The sequence below is a fragment of the Capra hircus genome (assembly GCF_001704415.2).
Source record: "Capra hircus breed San Clemente chromosome X unlocalized genomic scaffold, ASM170441v1, whole genome shotgun sequence".
Taxonomy (NCBI): Eukaryota; Metazoa; Chordata; class Mammalia; order Artiodactyla; family Bovidae; genus Capra; species Capra hircus.
The window spans coordinates 23907896-23925479 of NW_017189517.1; the positions used below are offsets into that span (position 1 = coordinate 23907896).

Consider the following 17584-nt stretch of genomic DNA (forward strand, 5'->3'; position numbering starts at 1 on the left):
CTTATTACCAGGTAAATCAAGTAAAGCTTTGCTGTCTCCTCAAAGTTCTTATTTGTATTTATAGTTCCACAAAGATCAGAAAACTTCTTTGATCAAATCAGAACTCTCAGTTTCAACCTCAGCCCCACCCCACCCCACCCCTCTTCTACTCCCCATGACAACTCCAGTCTCAGTTCAGAGGATTTTACTTGCATTACACTTCTGCTTAAAAGTAATGAGAAATTTTTAAAAATACTGAGCCCTGTTACTAGGGAGTTCCTAACCGTATACGCTACAAACAAATAGGAAACACGTGGTTGTAGTGTAATTCTTTTTCTGTCAAAAACAAATCAGCATTTCATAAAAACCAGTCTTTATAATAGGTATCACTATAGCATTAAACATATTATAGGCATTTTAATTATGTAAAAAAAATGGGATCTACCTAAAAGTTAGGAAAATGCTGAAAATTTTACCATTGGAGTTTTAGTTGCCCGTTTCTTCTTTTCTGCTCTCTCTCTTTCCTCAATTTCCATATTTTCTTTCTCAATCAATGAAATCAGAGTATTACAGCGTCTCTGGAATTCCTGAACCAAATAAAGAAAACTTTTAATTTCTGCAACCCAGGTACAACCTTCAAAAAGTGGTAATTGTTCGATTCTATCACTTCTGTGATAGAGAATTTTCTAAATTGGTATTCTTCAGAACAACATTCAAACAGGCTATATTCCACTAAATATATGATAAGTGGATAAACATCATTCAGTGGGAGAGTGGGTAAACTGTGGTACATCCATATCATGAAATACTGCTCAGCAGTAAAAAGGAAAGAGCTATTGGTATATGCAGAAACCTAAATGAACCCTATCTGAGTGAAAAAAAGCCAATCTCAAAAGGTTACATAGCACAGTGTTCCATTTATATAACAAATTATTAAATGACAGAAGTTTAGAAATTGCCAGGGACTAGAAAAAGGGGGTGAGGGGGTGTGACTTTATAGAGCCAGCACGAGTAAGTCTTCTGGTGGTGCTAGTTACATGTACCTATGTGTGATCAAATTGTACTGAACTACACACTCATGAGGGCACAGCAACCCACTTTAGTATTCTGGCCTGGAGAATCCCATGAATAGAGGAGCCTGGCAGGCTACAGTCCATGGGGTCACAAAGAGTCAGACACAGCTGAAGCAACTTAGCACACACATACACACTCATCCACACACACTACCATGTGCACACACACCCACACACAAGAGTTCATCTATAACCAACGAAATCTGAATAAGCTCTTTGGATTGTATTAATGTCCATTTTCTGATGGTGACACTGTCCTGTGTTTATGGAAGATGTTGCCATCTGGGAAAACTTGGTGAAGGGTGCATGGGCCCTCCCTGGACATCTCTTCACAGCTTCCTGTGAATCTATAAATATTTCAAAACAAAAAGTTAACAAAAGTCACATTAAAAAAATAAGGGGATGTCCTCTTGTCAAAGTACGATTTGGAAGTACTCAGCTTACAAAAGTCAGATTTCTTTTCTATAGGGATGCTCAGAGCCTTTAAAGTTCTAATAAGCACTGTCAACCACTAGGGTAGGAGATGGAGAAAGCAAGCAATTCAATCAGCCATTCAATCAGCAGAAGTCTCTTCTCAAAGCATACCTCGTGGGATCAGAGTTCTGAGGAAACACTGCTGCAGTTGTTAATTCAAAGCAAACAATAGCTGGAAAGATTCCACATTAACCTTGCCACTACCTATATTTCACTGCCAGCAAATCAATGCATCCAAACTATAAACAGCTTTTATGAACGTATGGTGAACGTTAAATATATGATTCATTAATATGGACACTCATATATTAACCTGGTATATTTTGCTGTATTTGAAAGGTAAATAATGGCTTAATCTCAAAGGATAAATAACATTTAAAATGGTTTCTTTTTTGCATAAGCAAAAATATTTGATAAGATATAAAATAGCTAAATGCTTAAATAAAAATGTGGATTTATTAACAATTGAGAACTCCAACCAAAAAGTGGTCAAAGTACAAGAATAGAAAACAAAATAATTTTAAGTGTCCAAATATTAAAAACTTCTTTTCACTCAATCAAAGACATGCAAAGTAAAACAATGATATATTTATCAAATTAGCAAAGACATGTTCACATGTGTGTGATATATGCATCCAGTATTGGCAATAAGATGGTGAAATAGAAGCTCTCATTCACTGATGATGGGATGTCACTGTGAAAAAACTGTGTCCTCCCCAAATCTGTAAGTTGAAGCCTTAACACCCCCACAACGTGATTGTGTTTGGAGAGAGGGCCTTTAAAAGGAGGTAATTAAGGTTAACCAAAGTCATAACGATTGAGTCCTTCCGTGTAAGGACACAGGAAGAAGACACCATCTACAAGCCAGCGAGAAAGGCCTCACCAGAAACCAACCCACCTGGAGCCTAAGCCATGAGAAATTGTCACCTCATGTGGGTACTGTGTTATGGCAGCCCAAGCAGACTAAAATACTATCTTTCTAGAAAGAAAATTGGGAACATCAATGATGTATCCTAAAAATTTCATATTCTTTGAATGAACAATTCCACTTCTAGATGCTTAACGTAAGGAAATAGATGTACACGAAGATTTACAAAACAATATTTACAGCAGTGTGCTTTTTAGCAGAGAAATACTGGGAACTAAATTTTTGCTCATTTGGAAATTATGATATACGTATAAATACATCTTAGTATATACACACATACACAATAGAAATAGCTGGGAGAGAACTATGTGCAGAGTTACTGGTGGTTAACAGCATCTATTTCTGAATATAGAATCAATGGGAACTTTTATTTTCTTCTTTATACTAGCATTTATTTTCTAAATTTTTTTGTAATGAATATTGCAATCTGTAACATTTTTAAGAAGTGGCAAACTTTTTAAATACAGTTGTATCTTTCCAAATAAAAGCTAGAAAAATGGCACATAGAAATATTATCAACTATCCAAGCATCTTCTACTCTGTAAAATTCAAGCCCAAAAGAAGGCAGAAAACCAAAGACAGTCTAGCCAGGAAAAAAATTCTTCATTAACAAATTATTGTTTAACTATTAAAAATAACCATCCTCAATTACTCAAGGTTAAATAATTTAGGAAAAATAACATTGGAATTTTCCTTACTTACCAAAACAATAGCAGTATCTTTAATATGCAGACCAAACACTCTTCATAGCTTCATTCAATACCACACATACAAATTAAACAGCATGTTATTCAATTTATCTATTATAGAAAGGGCTAAGTTGACCCTGATGAGATTTGATTGTTGGTTTCTAGGGAGACTAGATAGAGTCTTTATGTGAAGCTGATTCTTGAATCATTAAGCTATACCCTCTGGCTATTATTATTCTCAATAAGTAATAGTTGCCTGTGACTGCAGATATCTTTAGATACATATTCATGGTTCATATGGGTGATTCAGGAAAAAACTAATACTTTTGAGACAGTTTCATATGCAGGGAAGTAGAATATCGCAAGATGATTATAAATAGACTCTATAATAAGTTCTTACCTTCATTCCTTTTAACCTGTCACTAACTACAGACAGAAAAATAATCTAACTCTCTGGAGAAAGGCATCAAGAAATGAGTGAGTCTGGATGTTGCCTTCCTAGCGTAGGTAATGCCACTTCCTCTAAAGATACCAACCCCATCTTTTATTCACACACTTAAAGACTGCCTAACTAAGCAGATGGTATCATAAACAGAACACTAGCTAACACCAGAAATTTCTATAAAGAGGCCAGATTACCAATAAAACAGTGATTCATTTTTTGAATAACTAAATGACAATGAAATGATTCTGAGAAATTTTATGATGTCTAAAGCAATTTTATCTTATATAATTTCTTCTTTCACAAACATGTTCCCCCTAGATTCTTGTACTTTTTTATCTTCCTATTTTCCTTGGGGTTACAGGGAGTGGTTCACATGGTCTCAAACTGTTTCCATAGTTCTGTGGTCTAATTATCTCCTTCTTTCACGATTTCCCTATGCTGGATTTAGGAATGAAATTGAAGGGAGAAAAACAGCACACAAGAGGAATACAGGAGACACAAAAACAAGAAAGACAACAGAAGAAAGTAGGAAAATGACAAATGGAAAACTGTTGTGCAGTGTTAATAGCTGTGGCCAAAGGAAAAAAAAAAGTACTTTGTGTTCACACATGCTCAGGAAATGCTAGGTTTTTAAAAGGTTAAACAAATTTTGTCATGGCAGGACTTCACAGAGCTCTTAGCAGTCTAATGTAGATTTCAAGGGTCAAGGGCAGGGTTCAAAACCTTGTTTTGCATATTGTATATATGCAAATCCTGGAACAATGTTTGGTAGAAACCAACTTGGAAAATGCTGTGCAGGGTAAGAGTGATGGAGAAGACTAAGTTTGAGTCAAAATACAAAGAACCTAGAAGCTAAAAACAAAGAACTAAGCAATTTTACTTAATTCAGTTGACAAAAGGATCTCACTGATTATTTTTAAGCAGGAGGAGTCATGCAATCAAAGATATACTGTGTACTCCAAAATGTTCCCCTGATACAGAGTCTCAATAGGGGGAGCTCATAAAATTATAGACTCTCAAGATTGAACAAGACCTTTAAAAATCACTCAAGTTGATGCTGAATCTCTTCTACTAGGTCCTTGCTAATTAGCTGTCCAGCCTGTCTGAATTCTTCCAATGATGGGGTACTCATTACCTCACAAGATTGCCTAGCCCACCTCTGAATAAGTTTAAAATATTCCCTTGTGCAAAGCTACAATGTGCTAACTCATCGTTTCCAACAATTGGTTCTAGGTCGAACCTTTGCAGTCAGATTGAACAAGCTGATTCCCTCTTCTGTACGACAATCTTTCAAATATTACACGGCAGCTCTCATGCCTCCATCTCAATCACCACCAGACCTGCCAAACATCTCTCCTTTAGGCTCAATAGGCTCCCCCTTTACCCATCATTCATTTAACATGTTTCCTAAAGGACTGTATAATGCTTATGTCTACCTTGGTTATATTATTTATTTCCTTCCAGTTTTCTTACACATTCTTTAAATCAGGGGTCAGCACATCTTTTCTGTGAAGAGCCAAACAGTAAATACTGTCGGCTCCGCAGACCACACGGTCTCTGTCACAACTACTCGGCTTTGCCACTGCAGCATGAAGGCGTGTGGCTGGGTTCCAACAAAACTGTACAGACATTAAAATCTGAACTTTGCATAATTTTCACATGTCACAAAATAGCCTTCTTTTGATTTTCTTTCAACCATTTGAAAATGTAAAAATCATTCCTGGCTTGCAGGCTGTACCAAAACAGGTAAAGGGCTATAGTTTGCCCCTGGTTTAAACTAGACTTTAGATTGACTTTAAGCAAACTGTCTGCCTTGGTTTTCCATGTCTTTTTAATGGTTTATGATTCTGTTCAATGCAAAATCACCCAAGTCCCAACTTTTGAGTACTAGGACATGGATCTCTACCTTTATTTAATAAATGATGGGATGTTTGCAGTAAGTGGTGCTGCCCTGTACTGTGTGGTGAATATCAATCACGCCAGGCACCAAGTTCAAACATCCTTTGCCCCAATACTCAGCTTCAAAGCATCAATTCAAAAGACACAGAAAGCATCGGTAGACTTGAAGTGTCTTATTGAAAGAGATTAAAGAGACTCCACATTACATTTCCTATGTACTAAAATCCTAGACACTAAGGCTGCCTAAGTCTAAATGACAGAAGGTCGGTGCCCACTATTGGTTCAAAGTCAAAAGCAGGTGAATGAGCAGGAGCAAAAAAAGTAAGTAAATAAATTGCACTCCACATTGGTGCCTCAAAATTTGTAGGTAGTTCTACAAAGTCAGAATTTTCCTCTATAGTTCTTAGTAAAACAAAACTGCGAGGTTTTGTTTCCTTTGCTGTTTTGTAAAGTCCCTGTACTTTACCTTCAGAATCAACACCTTCAACTATATATTCTGTGGTATATTTCCCAGGTTCTTTGTCACCTTGGAACCCCTCTCATACTAACAAAAAGCAATGGCATTCTACGCTAAAATCTCAGGGCCCAAGCACACTGGCCATTAGATGGGAGTTATATATTCTAATAATAATAATATAAAAATATCTTATATTTCTTAAGCAAGTATCAAATGTTATGACAGTTTTACCTAATTGCTCCTACTTAAACATCGTTATTTGTACAATGTCACGTCACTTCCTCACAGGATAGCTGATGCTGCTATTTAGTCACTAAGTCATGCCTGAATCTTTGCAACCCTATGGACTGTAGCCCAGCAGACTCCTCTGCCCATGGGATTTCCCAGGCAAGAATACTGAAGTGGGTTGCCAGGATAGCACATAAGCATAAATATTGAAAACAAACTCCTGTTAGTGCATGTATCATATTTCAGATTGTTAGAACAATTCAGTCTTAAATCAAACACTACAGTTACTAATAAAACACATGATGTTTACAACTGTCTATTCAAACCAAAGCTTCAGGGGTTATAGCCAACTAAAGTCCATCATTAGAGAAAGGTAGACGAAAAGAAAAGAAAGGAAGAGGAAAAAAGAACTCAAACCCATTGCTACATTTCTTCACATTCTATCCAAATGTGATCCAATGATAGGGTCTATGAGACAGAAGCCCACTGAAGAACCAAAGTTCCACGCTCATTTATTCACTGAATGCCCACTTTGTGTGAGGTGTTATGCTGGTACCTTTAGATGTAACCATTTGCTCTTGAAGGTTAAGACAGCAGTAATAAAAAAATGACTCTGGGGCAGATGGTGATCTATTAGCCAAGGTGGGGGTAAAAACAGGAGGAACAGAGGAACTCTTCTCTTCTCTTTCTCTTCTCTTTTCAGAGATAGAAATTTGGGAATTAGCCTATATGGGAGTTGAGGTAGACGTTTGCCCATTTCCACAGAGCAGTATTTCTATACAGTGAATCTGACCATGTCACCGCCCTCTTAAAATCTTTCAATGACTCCCCATTTCCTATGGAATAGTGATCAAATTCAACAGGGCCCCTGGTCATTTGGCTGCCAGCTCTTTCCTCATCTTTCGGGACTCTCCTACTCACACCCCAGCACACCAACCTACTTGCTGTTTGTGATTATGCTGAGCTTGTTTCTACCTTTGCACATGCCATTTCCATAGTCCCAGGGCCAATTCCTTCCCGGTCTTTCAAGGTTCATTTCCAAGAAGGACCTCCTCTGTGAAGCCATTCCTCTGATCTAACCCGAAGGCAAAGTTAAGCACAACTCCTTCTGTACACACCTCTATATAGGATCTATTGGGAAATTAAGGCTGAAGAGGACATTTTAGTCTTTCAAGCACATGGGGAAATAATATATAGCTATAAGTATAAAAGAGTTGGACTGTGAAGAAAGCTGAGTGCTTAAGAATTGATGCTTTCGAACTGTGGTGTTGGAGAAGACTCTTGAGAGTCCCTTGGACTACAAGGAGATCCAACCAGTCCATTCCAAAGGAGATCAGCCCTGGGTGTTCTTTGGAAGGAATGATGCTAAGCTGAAACTCCAGTACTTTGGCCACCTCACGCGAAGAGTTGACTCATTAGAAAAGACTCTGATGCTGGGAGGGATTAGGGGCAGGAGGAAAAGGGGACGACAGAGGATGAGATGGATGGATGGCATCACCGACTCAATGGACGTAAGTTTGAGTGAACTCTGGGAGTTGGTAATGGACAGGGAAGCCTGGCGTGCTGAAGTCCATGGGGTCGCAAAGAGTCAGACACAACTGAGCGACTGAACTGAACTCATAAGCATAAATATATTTTAACAATTCTACAGTCAAGAACTCATCAATAATTTTATATTTTACCAATTTTTTGAATAATGTATTAATTCATATCCTCACATTTCATTAAGAAAGTAATGCTCAAAAAAAAAAAAAGAAAGTAATGCTCTAAGATACCAATATTAGCTGTTATCACACAATTAAGTACTAGTACATAAAATGAAAAATCATGAGTGGCCTTCCTTATAAAATTTCCTAGGCTACACTGCATAAGCAACAAACAAAAGTGTCATTGTGACTACAGAATAGCTTGGAAATTTTTTAACTTGACTTCTGTTTTTCTAAAGTATCTATAAAGAAAATTCTTCTCTGACTGGACAGATAATTTATCAAATATCCTGTGCTTAACTAATAACTTAGTTAATGTTTACTACCACAGATAAACCTACAAAAAGGGAAGGAAGCTCATAAAAAGCTATAGCAATATTTTCTAAAAAGTCTTTTTTCTCCTACAACTCTAATGAGAAATGTCATGCTCTTAATTTTAAATAAGGAACACTTTCATTAATAATAAAGCTGTGATTTGAAAACAAACAGCAATAACATGAAATTTTTATTACATTGTACAACAGTGTGTAATTCTCTGAAATACTACCTAAAAAATTCATTTGAACTACCACAAAAGGCAAGGCAATTGTAATCACGAATTATTAATACTTTCATTCAACTCTAAGGTCCATGGCCACAGGATATGCACACAGAGCTTCTTGAGAGTCTAAGAGAGGAAAGAAAAAACTCCCTAGAGTCTAAAAATTAAGAATATTTTTTGGCTAAAATGAAGAGTCAGAGCAACCTTGCCAAGAAAGTATAGTCGCTATATCAAGAAATGTTCTTTGTTTCAGAGAGCCAAATTCTGCTTTTTATTCTTTGAGTACCTCAAAGAACTTAAGCAGGAGCAAGGACTTACTGATTAAACTCTGGATACTTTCAATATGTCCTTTCCAGTAAACTAATGGGCTAGATCTTTTAGACTTCTCAGATTCTTTTCAAATATCCCAGTCATGTCAGTCTGTCACTAAATGAATGAAGATAGTGCCCTGAAATTCATTCAGTAAAAGGAATTAATGAGTTACTGTTGATAAAGGGATTGGCAACCTTATAGTATAAAAGGTACTATACAAAGTATTATCTTTTCTTCTTATAGTCATCCGGCAAAGATACTTTTAATTCTGATAGTTTTAAATGTCCTAAGACTAAGACCTCACTATAATACATTTTTTTCTTAGAAGGAAAATGGTAGGGCAATTCATATGCTCTGAGCTTAAAACTCTAAATTGATCATATCCTTCCTACTTGTTTATGTAGTTCAATAGAGACTGATTACTTACTTAAAGACCACACAATTTTTCAGAGAAAGAAATCACAATCTTTTTAGCACACAGAAATGGAACTAAAACTCATTTTCTCTTTTGTATAGCCAGCATTTTTTAATGGAAAAGAGCCTCAAAGAAATTTTCAACCTTTAGCTGTAGGCTTTCAAAATGTGGCATATTCAGAAGTGAAGGTTCATGCCTTTAAGCATTTTAAGACTGTTAGTTAAGTCAGAAGCTGTGAATTCAGTAGTTTGAGATCTCTGAATAAAATATAACTACCAAAGTTTCTATTTTTTTCTAAGTATTTCACACTATTTATTGGTGTCTCTGGGAAAGTCATCTTTAAGCAAGATTGTTTTTAAAGACAGCTTCTTTAGTAAGCTAAGTTTAAGGTTTAATCATTAACAAAATGTTAATTTGAACACAGTGACATACTCACATAATGAATCAAGTTATATCCTCTGTATTTTGGGGTTTTTCAATGAAGCAAATTATTTTAATTATGGAAATCACAACTGCCTCCTTCAAGGGGGAAGTTTCACTTCCTAGATTGTGAATGATCCACTATACAAGACCAATCATTTAAAATGAGGGGAAAAGAGATCATCTAGAAATAACAGTAATCCATTTTTTAATTCCCTTTTATATTATCATGAAATATTCTAAAAAGATGGTCTAAATAGTCTAAATCCAGAAACATAAAAATTACCCATTAACTAGGAAGGAAATGATATAATGGAAAATTTAACAAAAACTCTGGATTAAAATATTTACTATGAAATAAGCTACTATACGTTTTTAAAGATTCTTTAGAAATCATAAATTCCACCTTCCAGAACATAATTAAGGACAGAATTGTCTTCGTTTTTAACTGGCAAAATAAGAGTTTCATTTTTCAGTCACATAAGTAGTTAATATCTACTCTTTGAAAAACATACATTAAAGATTTAAAGCTCTTGGTAAAGAAAGACGTAAATGTTTTGTAGAAAGATGGAGGAAAAGATTCTTTACAAGGGAGTTCAGAGACATCTAGTGGTCATTAACAATACACTTGGTTTTTTCCTAGAAAATGAAATAAGGTTACATAGTTCTACAGTCATGTTCATATTACAAGTAATATAAGATTTCCCCTGCACTTCTGAATCTGCTTCACCCTACTGCTTTAGCTTAATGTTTCTAGAAACTGAAAACAGCATTAAACTCAACCTTTAAAAAGTAGTAAAATATCACTGAAATAATATACAAAACTCTGCAAATGTTCCATCACATAAAAGGGCATGTATGATTTAAAACACAATTCATCAACAAATGCAGGTGGGTATTTATCTTTTACAAGCTGTTAATGCTGCTGTAAATTAGATAACTATATGCATAAAACCTCAAATGGCTAAAAATTTTAAATGCCTGGCTTCTGAAAGGAGTTCTCTTCTAAACATGGTCATAGATGCATCAAGCTAGAAGGCACCTTAAAAGGCCAACAAGCTCACTGACAAAGTCTTCAGACTGTCAAAATAGAATCTAATTTTCAAAGCTAATAGAAAAGCTATTCTACGCTGTTCTTCAATAGTCTATTTCAATGATCCAAAGAACCTGTCAAACAACTCTTCCCTCCAACATCAGTCCTTCATGCTACAGATTAATCCTCATCTTTTTTATTCTTTCCTCAGTTCTTTCTACTGTGTATTATTAACATTTCTCCCTCTTCCTATTCTTTTATACAAGTACAGCACTTTACATTCATCCCTATTACTGTCATGTAGCAAGGGAGATTCAATTGATTCATCATTACAATTTCTCTAGTTCCTTTTGTATTCTGGCTTGATCCAAGCTTGATCCAAACTTTTTGCTACCTCTCTCAGTATTACGTATTCCATAAACTTGATAGACACAGTCTAATAACAATCCAGGAACACTCTAAATTTGTGTTAAGTTTTAACACAAAACATCTAATTTATAAAGCATCCACCAAAATTAGCACCTTCAATATAGCAAGTCAAACTTTTCTTTTTTTTTTTTTATTCAATTTGAACTGAGAATATAAAATGGGTCAGACAAAATATCAAGCATAGCTTCACATCTCTATGAACTTTTGGCCAAAAAACATTTATGATAGAAACTAAAGAAAAATGTCCAATGTTTGGATTGTTGGTTTCTGGCTACTTTTAATGTTTTATTGTTGTTGTTCAGTCGCTCAGTCGTGTCCAACTCTTTTAGGCTATATGAATCTATTTTTGTATTAATTAACTCAACTAACAAAAGACTGACAGTGCCAATATTAAAAACATGTTGCATTTATTTCTGGCTTCTCTGATAGCTCAGTTGGTAAAGAATCCACCTGCAATGCAGGAGACCCTGGTTCGATTCCTGGGTCGGGAAGATCTGCTGGAGAAGGGATAGGCTACCCACTCCAGTATTCTGGCCTAGAGAATTCCATGGACTGTATAGTCCATGGGGTCGGGTTGCAAAGAGTCAAACACGACTCTTTCTATACCAGCATTTATTTCCATACGAGCAAGAACACTGCTAAGCGGCATTAGGATTTAACAGGAACACAATTCATGTCAGAAAGTAACAGGAAATTACATCAAGCTAAAATAAAATCTCACATGATGTCTGTGACCTACTTTCAAATGGTTTAGAAACATAGATCTGTATATTAATAAATAGAAAATACAGATCTAGATTTCTGAATATAGCTGTTTCTGAATTTCTGAGTATAATATATAGATTCTATATGTATAGATAGATTCTATGTATGTAAGTACACACACATATATATGCACATATGCATATACTAGTAAGAGGAGAAAGCCAATGTGGCAAATGTTAACAATTATAGAATCTAAGTGAAGGATATGGGACGTTTGAAATTTTTCAAAATAAAAAGTAGGAGGAAATAAGCAAGAAAAGAATACATACCATGGCAGTTCTAGACTTGATAAACCAGTCAAATCTAAACTGAGGAGCATTCCGAACACACTGTCTCAATTCTTCATACACGTTTTCTCTATCAAAGCCCATTTTGTGTAACATACATATCAGGAATCTATCTTCTTCTTCAGTATAGTTCTTTCCTTTGCTAGTTCCATACTGAATACGTAACTGATGAAATGGAGCCTTGTATCTTGCAATCTATAGATTTAAACAAAATAGTGCTTCTAACTAAATGTGCGGTAATAATAAGTCAAAGCTAATCACCATTTAATCATCAATTGAAACAATCTATTGGTAATTTGACAATTAGGAAATATAGTACTTTAGCATCCAGGGCTTTCTTGATACTGATCCTTCGTTGAATTCTTGCTTCTCCACGTTCAATTTGAGCCATAATTTTCTCAATGTCCTGTAATTCATTGCAACGCTCCCAAAATACAGCTGAAAAAACAAGAGTTACTATTTCACACTTCTGTCATCTTACATAAATGAATTCAAGGAACTACAGAATGAAGAATTAGCAGGAAAGGATGCAGTGAACTTATACTGTTTATACTTAAGATTCAGATCATCAGGAGATATAGACATATATACATATGCTGCTGCTAAGTTGCTTCAGTCGTGTCCGACTCTGTGCGACCCCATAGACGACAGCCCACCAGGCTCCGCCGTCCCTGGGATTCTCCAGGCAAGAACACTGGAGTGGGTTGCCATTTCCTTCTCCAATGCATGAATATGAAAAGTGAAAGTGAGGTCACTCAGTCGTGTCCGACTCTTCACAACCCCACAGACTGTAGCCTACCAGGCTTTTCCAGCCGTGGGATTTTCCAGGCAAGAGTACTGGAGTGGGATGCCATCACCTTCTCCGATATATACATATATATGCATATATATAGGGCTTCCCTGGTGGCTCAGATGGTAAAGTGTCTGTGTGCAATGCAGGAGATGCAGATTCGATCCCTGGGTTGGGAAGAACCCCTGGAGAAGGCAATGGCACCCTACTCCAGTACTCTTGCCTGGAAAACCCCATGGACAGAGGAACCTGATAGGCTACAGTCCATGGGGTCGCAAAGAGTTGGACATGACTGAGTGACTTCACTTTCACATGTACATATATACATATGTTCAATTATTAAATACACTTAAGGTATAATAAATGAGGGGTATTAAATACCTCTTTTCATTTAAAAGTAAGACCTCAACAAGAAGGTTTTAGGTTAGCAATTTTCCTTTCATGAAATATTATGAAGCTATTTTCCTATTTATTTATTTATTTTTATTTATTTGGCTGCACTAGGTCTTAGTTGCAGTAAGTGGGACACTCTATCTTAGTTACAGCATGTGGGATCCAGTTCCCTGACCAGGGATTGAACCCAGGCCCCCTGCACTGGGAGAATGGAGTCCTAGCCACTGGACCACCAGGGAAATCCCTATTATAAAGTTTTTAATTATCCATCTCAGATGACTAGAATTTCAAAAGACACTACAGATATTGATTTAAGCTATGCTTTTATTTGAACATTATATCCTCTAGCACAGCCCCAATTAAGCTGTCCTGAGTTAATCATCCTACCTGGCCTGGTGTCAATTTGAAGGAATATCTGACATAGTATCTTCTTTAATCAACTTTTTTTTCTTGCAACTTCATACACATTGATGCTTATTCCCCTTCTTATCTTTTGAAGAAAATTCTACTTCAGAAACTTTCTCAGCACATATCTTTTTACACAATTTTCATTCAACTCTTGCTGCTAAAATTTAACTCTCTCCTCTATTTTACCCCTTTTTAAGTCTCCAAATGCCTTAAACTTATGCAGCAAATGGTAACAGCAGTAGTAATGTTATGCTGGTATCAAAGTAAAGAACATTCATAGACTTGATGTTATACTACATGAAATAACAACTCAATATAATCCATCTCTAAAGTCCCTGGCAATCATCAGAAGGCTCTTTCACATCTCCAAAAGAAAAATAAAGTATCTGCTCCCTAATTAAACATACTTATTCAAGCACTAGCACTATAAATAAATTAAAAGTTGTTCCTAGTCTGTATTAATCTTTGGCATATTTATTTGTATTTCAATGTTTCCTCCCTACTATTTTTCACAGCAAAAATATAGAATTTCACTTGTTAGGCTAAGTAGGCTTTGAGGGGCTAGCACAGAAACCTAAACCTACTTTGTAACATTTCTATGGGGAGAAATGTTCTAGGTTCTATACAGCTACTGTTGCTGCAGCTAAGTCACTTCAGTCATGTTCAACTCTGTGCGACCCCATAGACGGCAGCGTACCAGGCTCCTCCGTCCCTGGGATTCTCCAGCCAAGAACACTAGAGTGGGTTGCCATTTCCTTCTCCAATGCATGAATGTGAAAAGTGAAAGTGAACTGGCTAAATTTGAGAGCTCAACCTATTTGGACTTTAGAAACTTCCTATGTTCTACATAAAGAAAACTTACTACACATACTTGTCTATTTTAATAAGATTTCTTTTCAGAAGCCTTAGGTTGGCTGCACTGTGACATGGAAATCAGTATTTACTCCATATGCTTTGGCACATAATTTAGTTCTGGTCAAGACCAAAGACACAGCTGAGTAAGAGAGGGAGTTGATTCCAGGACCTGTCAACAGATTTATTCAAGCAGTCTTTTCAGATCTACTCCAGCTTGCCTGGAGTTAATGGAATTCATACAACCTCCCTGGAGCAAATGGAAACCCTGAGAGTGTCTAAGGATCTAAAAGAACCTGATAGGAATTCTCTACTTCAAGGACAACCTAGAAAAACACTAATTCCATCCACTGAAACTGAAGTCTTAGACTTGACTTGCCCAGAAGATGATCATCCACTAGCTACCCTTGTTTTATCAGTGCTATACTTGGCTCTATTAGCTAACTAGCAGGGACAACAGCAATTTGTTTTTGTAAGTCTTATAATCTTTTCATAGAAATGCAATTATATTTTATACTTTCACCTACAGTTTATTCATAAAAGTCTAAAGGTCTCTGTACAAAGGTATAATTAAACTGACACAAAGAAATGCATAAGGTTACAAGTAAAACACCATTTTTGAAGTTATATATACAAACCTGAATATTCCATGACCTCCTCAGGGGATTTGCCCTCCACCTCTCGAGCTATATTATCAATGTCATCTCTTCCATATTTCTCATTAGCTTTAATGAACTGATTGAAATCTCGCTTAGTCCAGTTTGTGAATCCCTGTGAACAAAAAAGCAAGCATCAATAGAGGTTAAATTAACAAATCCAAATATTGTTCTATTTAATTCTATACAACAATACATTAAAAACAGTTCAAAAGACAAAATTTTTCTTCTTATAAAATCCTAGGTTTTTTTTTATGTTGGAATCAAAAGTTGAGTTAATGTTATTGCAAAAATAACTGCTTTTCTATCATAAAGAGTATATATTTCCCTCTAAGTACTAAAAACTGATTTATAGTTCTAAGATATATAGTTTTTAAGTCCATATTTTATAGATGCCTACTACATTAAAATACAAATGCATAAAATAAAAACGCTAATATAAATGCTGAAGTCCTGGATATTCCAGTACTTCATTTTTTTCACAGACGTGTTCCCATGTAAATTAAGAAAAAAAATGTGGATGCTTTAAATTAAAAAAACACATAAAGAAAAAAAGACTGAAGAAAATTTTTTATAACTCTTTACATCATTCCAAACTACTGTGAATAAATAATTTCTGTTCAAAATTATATTCATAAATAAGATTTTTATAAACGGTGTTATTGGGCCCACTCAATTTCTTTCCTAAAAGGGAACAGTTTGACCAATCAGTGTTTTCAGTCTCTTTGGTATTTATTAGCATGTCTCTGAAGTCACAAGACTAAATTTCTGCCTTCCATTCCTCATGTCCCAACCCACATAAATGTGATACCCTCAGCATAGCAAAACTCTATCCCTAACCTCTAGTTGATAAAGTTTTCTGCCACATTTTGTTCCTTTGTACTCCTGTGATTTTTTTGAAAGATTAATTATTTAGAGCAGTAGAGAAAAATGACTAAAGATGACTTCAAGTACTAAGAGAGGCAAAAACTTGATTTTGTTCCTAATTACAAACAAAAGCAATTCCTCAACTGAAACTATATATTCACAATATGTTGTACATTTACAATATACTGCAAGCAAAGAAACATTCTAAGATCATAACTTTATTTTTGTGTTCAGGAAATAAATTTTGAAAATAAAACATGAATATTTAAATATTTTATTTTATTCTATGGTAAGTCCTAATATGATGGGGAAACAGTGGAAACAGTGTCACACTTTATTCTTTTGGGCTCCAAAATCACTGCAGATTGTGACTGCAGCCATGAAATTAAAAGATGCTTACTCCTTGGAAGGAAAGTTATGACCACTCTAGATAGAATATTAAAAAGCAGAGATTACTTTGCCAACAAAGGTCCGTCTAGTCAAGGCTATGGTTTTTCCAGTAGTCATGTATGGATGTGAGAGTTGGACTGTGAAGAAAGCTGAGCACCGAAGAATTGATGCTTTTGAACTGTGGTGTTGGAGAAGACTCTTGAGAGTCCCTTGGACTGCAAGGAGATCCAACCAATCCATTCTAAAGGAGATCAGTCCTGGGTGTTCACTGGAAGGACTGATGCTAAAGCTGAAACTTCAATACTTTGGCCATCTCATGCAAAGAGTTGACTCATTGGAAAAGACTCTGATGCTGGGAGGGATTAGGGGCAGGAGGAGAGGGGGACGACAGAGGATGAGATGGCTGGATAGCACCACTGACTTGATGGACATGAGTTTGAGTAAACTCCAGGAGTTGGTGATGGAAAAGGAAGCCTGGCGTGCTGTGGTTCATAGGGCCACAAAGAGTCGGACATGACTGAGCAACTGAACTGAACTGTACTGAAGTCCTAATATTTAGCCAGTTGGAATTACATTTTCCAACTGAACTTTATGACTTCCAGGCATTTGGCTCAGAAACTTATGAATGTAATTTGTAAAAATTCATTCAATAAAATCACATTATAACAAAGAAAAGACCTATATAATAAATAAGATATAAATATAAAAATGAACTTTCAATAATTAATATGGAAAATTTCCTAGCACTGTGCTTTGCATATTGCTCAAAAAAATTTGTTGAATAATAAATCTTGCTGGCTATTTTCTATACTAAGGTAGAACACATTTTTATTTATTATTTTGCAAGTACCTTTTGCACTGTAATTCTTTTTATCTTCTACAGATTATTTTGGAAGTATGTCACTCATAAAACTCATTAAAGCAACAATGACCAGAAAGCATTAATATATTGTTCAAATGAAAATGTGTATATTTAATTATTAGTAAATATAAATATTATTTAAATATTTAATAACTATTAACTATACAATGAGTATCTTTTAAAGTTTCAGAAATTTCTCACCACTATATTAAAATTCTTTTCAAGAAAAGATATGAGGCATTTTGAGAATTATGAAGTCATTCCATAAATCAAAGATTGGTAGAGT

The 17584-nt window shown here is 35.5% G+C and overlaps 1 protein-coding gene across 6 annotated transcripts in view; it reads right to left on the reverse strand.

The window, feature by feature from the left end:
* SMARCA1 (SWI/SNF related, matrix associated, actin dependent regulator of chromatin, subfamily a, member 1) overlaps positions 1 to 17584 on the reverse strand; it is a 67756-nt gene that overhangs the window by 1384 nt on the left and 48788 nt on the right. For 4 of the 6 annotated variants that reach the window (XM_018044178.1, XM_018044179.1, XM_018044183.1 and 1 more), the window contains 4 exons: positions 15162 to 15294; positions 12400 to 12518; positions 12063 to 12275; positions 456 to 566 (listed from right to left, as the gene is read on the reverse strand). In XM_018044178.1, coding sequence (XP_017899667.1) covers positions 456 to 566; positions 12063 to 12275; positions 12400 to 12518; positions 15162 to 15294 — 576 coding nt within the window. Of the gene's footprint in view, positions 1 to 424; positions 567 to 12062; positions 12276 to 12399; positions 12519 to 15161; positions 15295 to 17584 lie in introns of all 6 variants that reach the window. The other 2 variants (XM_018044180.1, XM_018044182.1) reach the window with 1 other exon arrangement.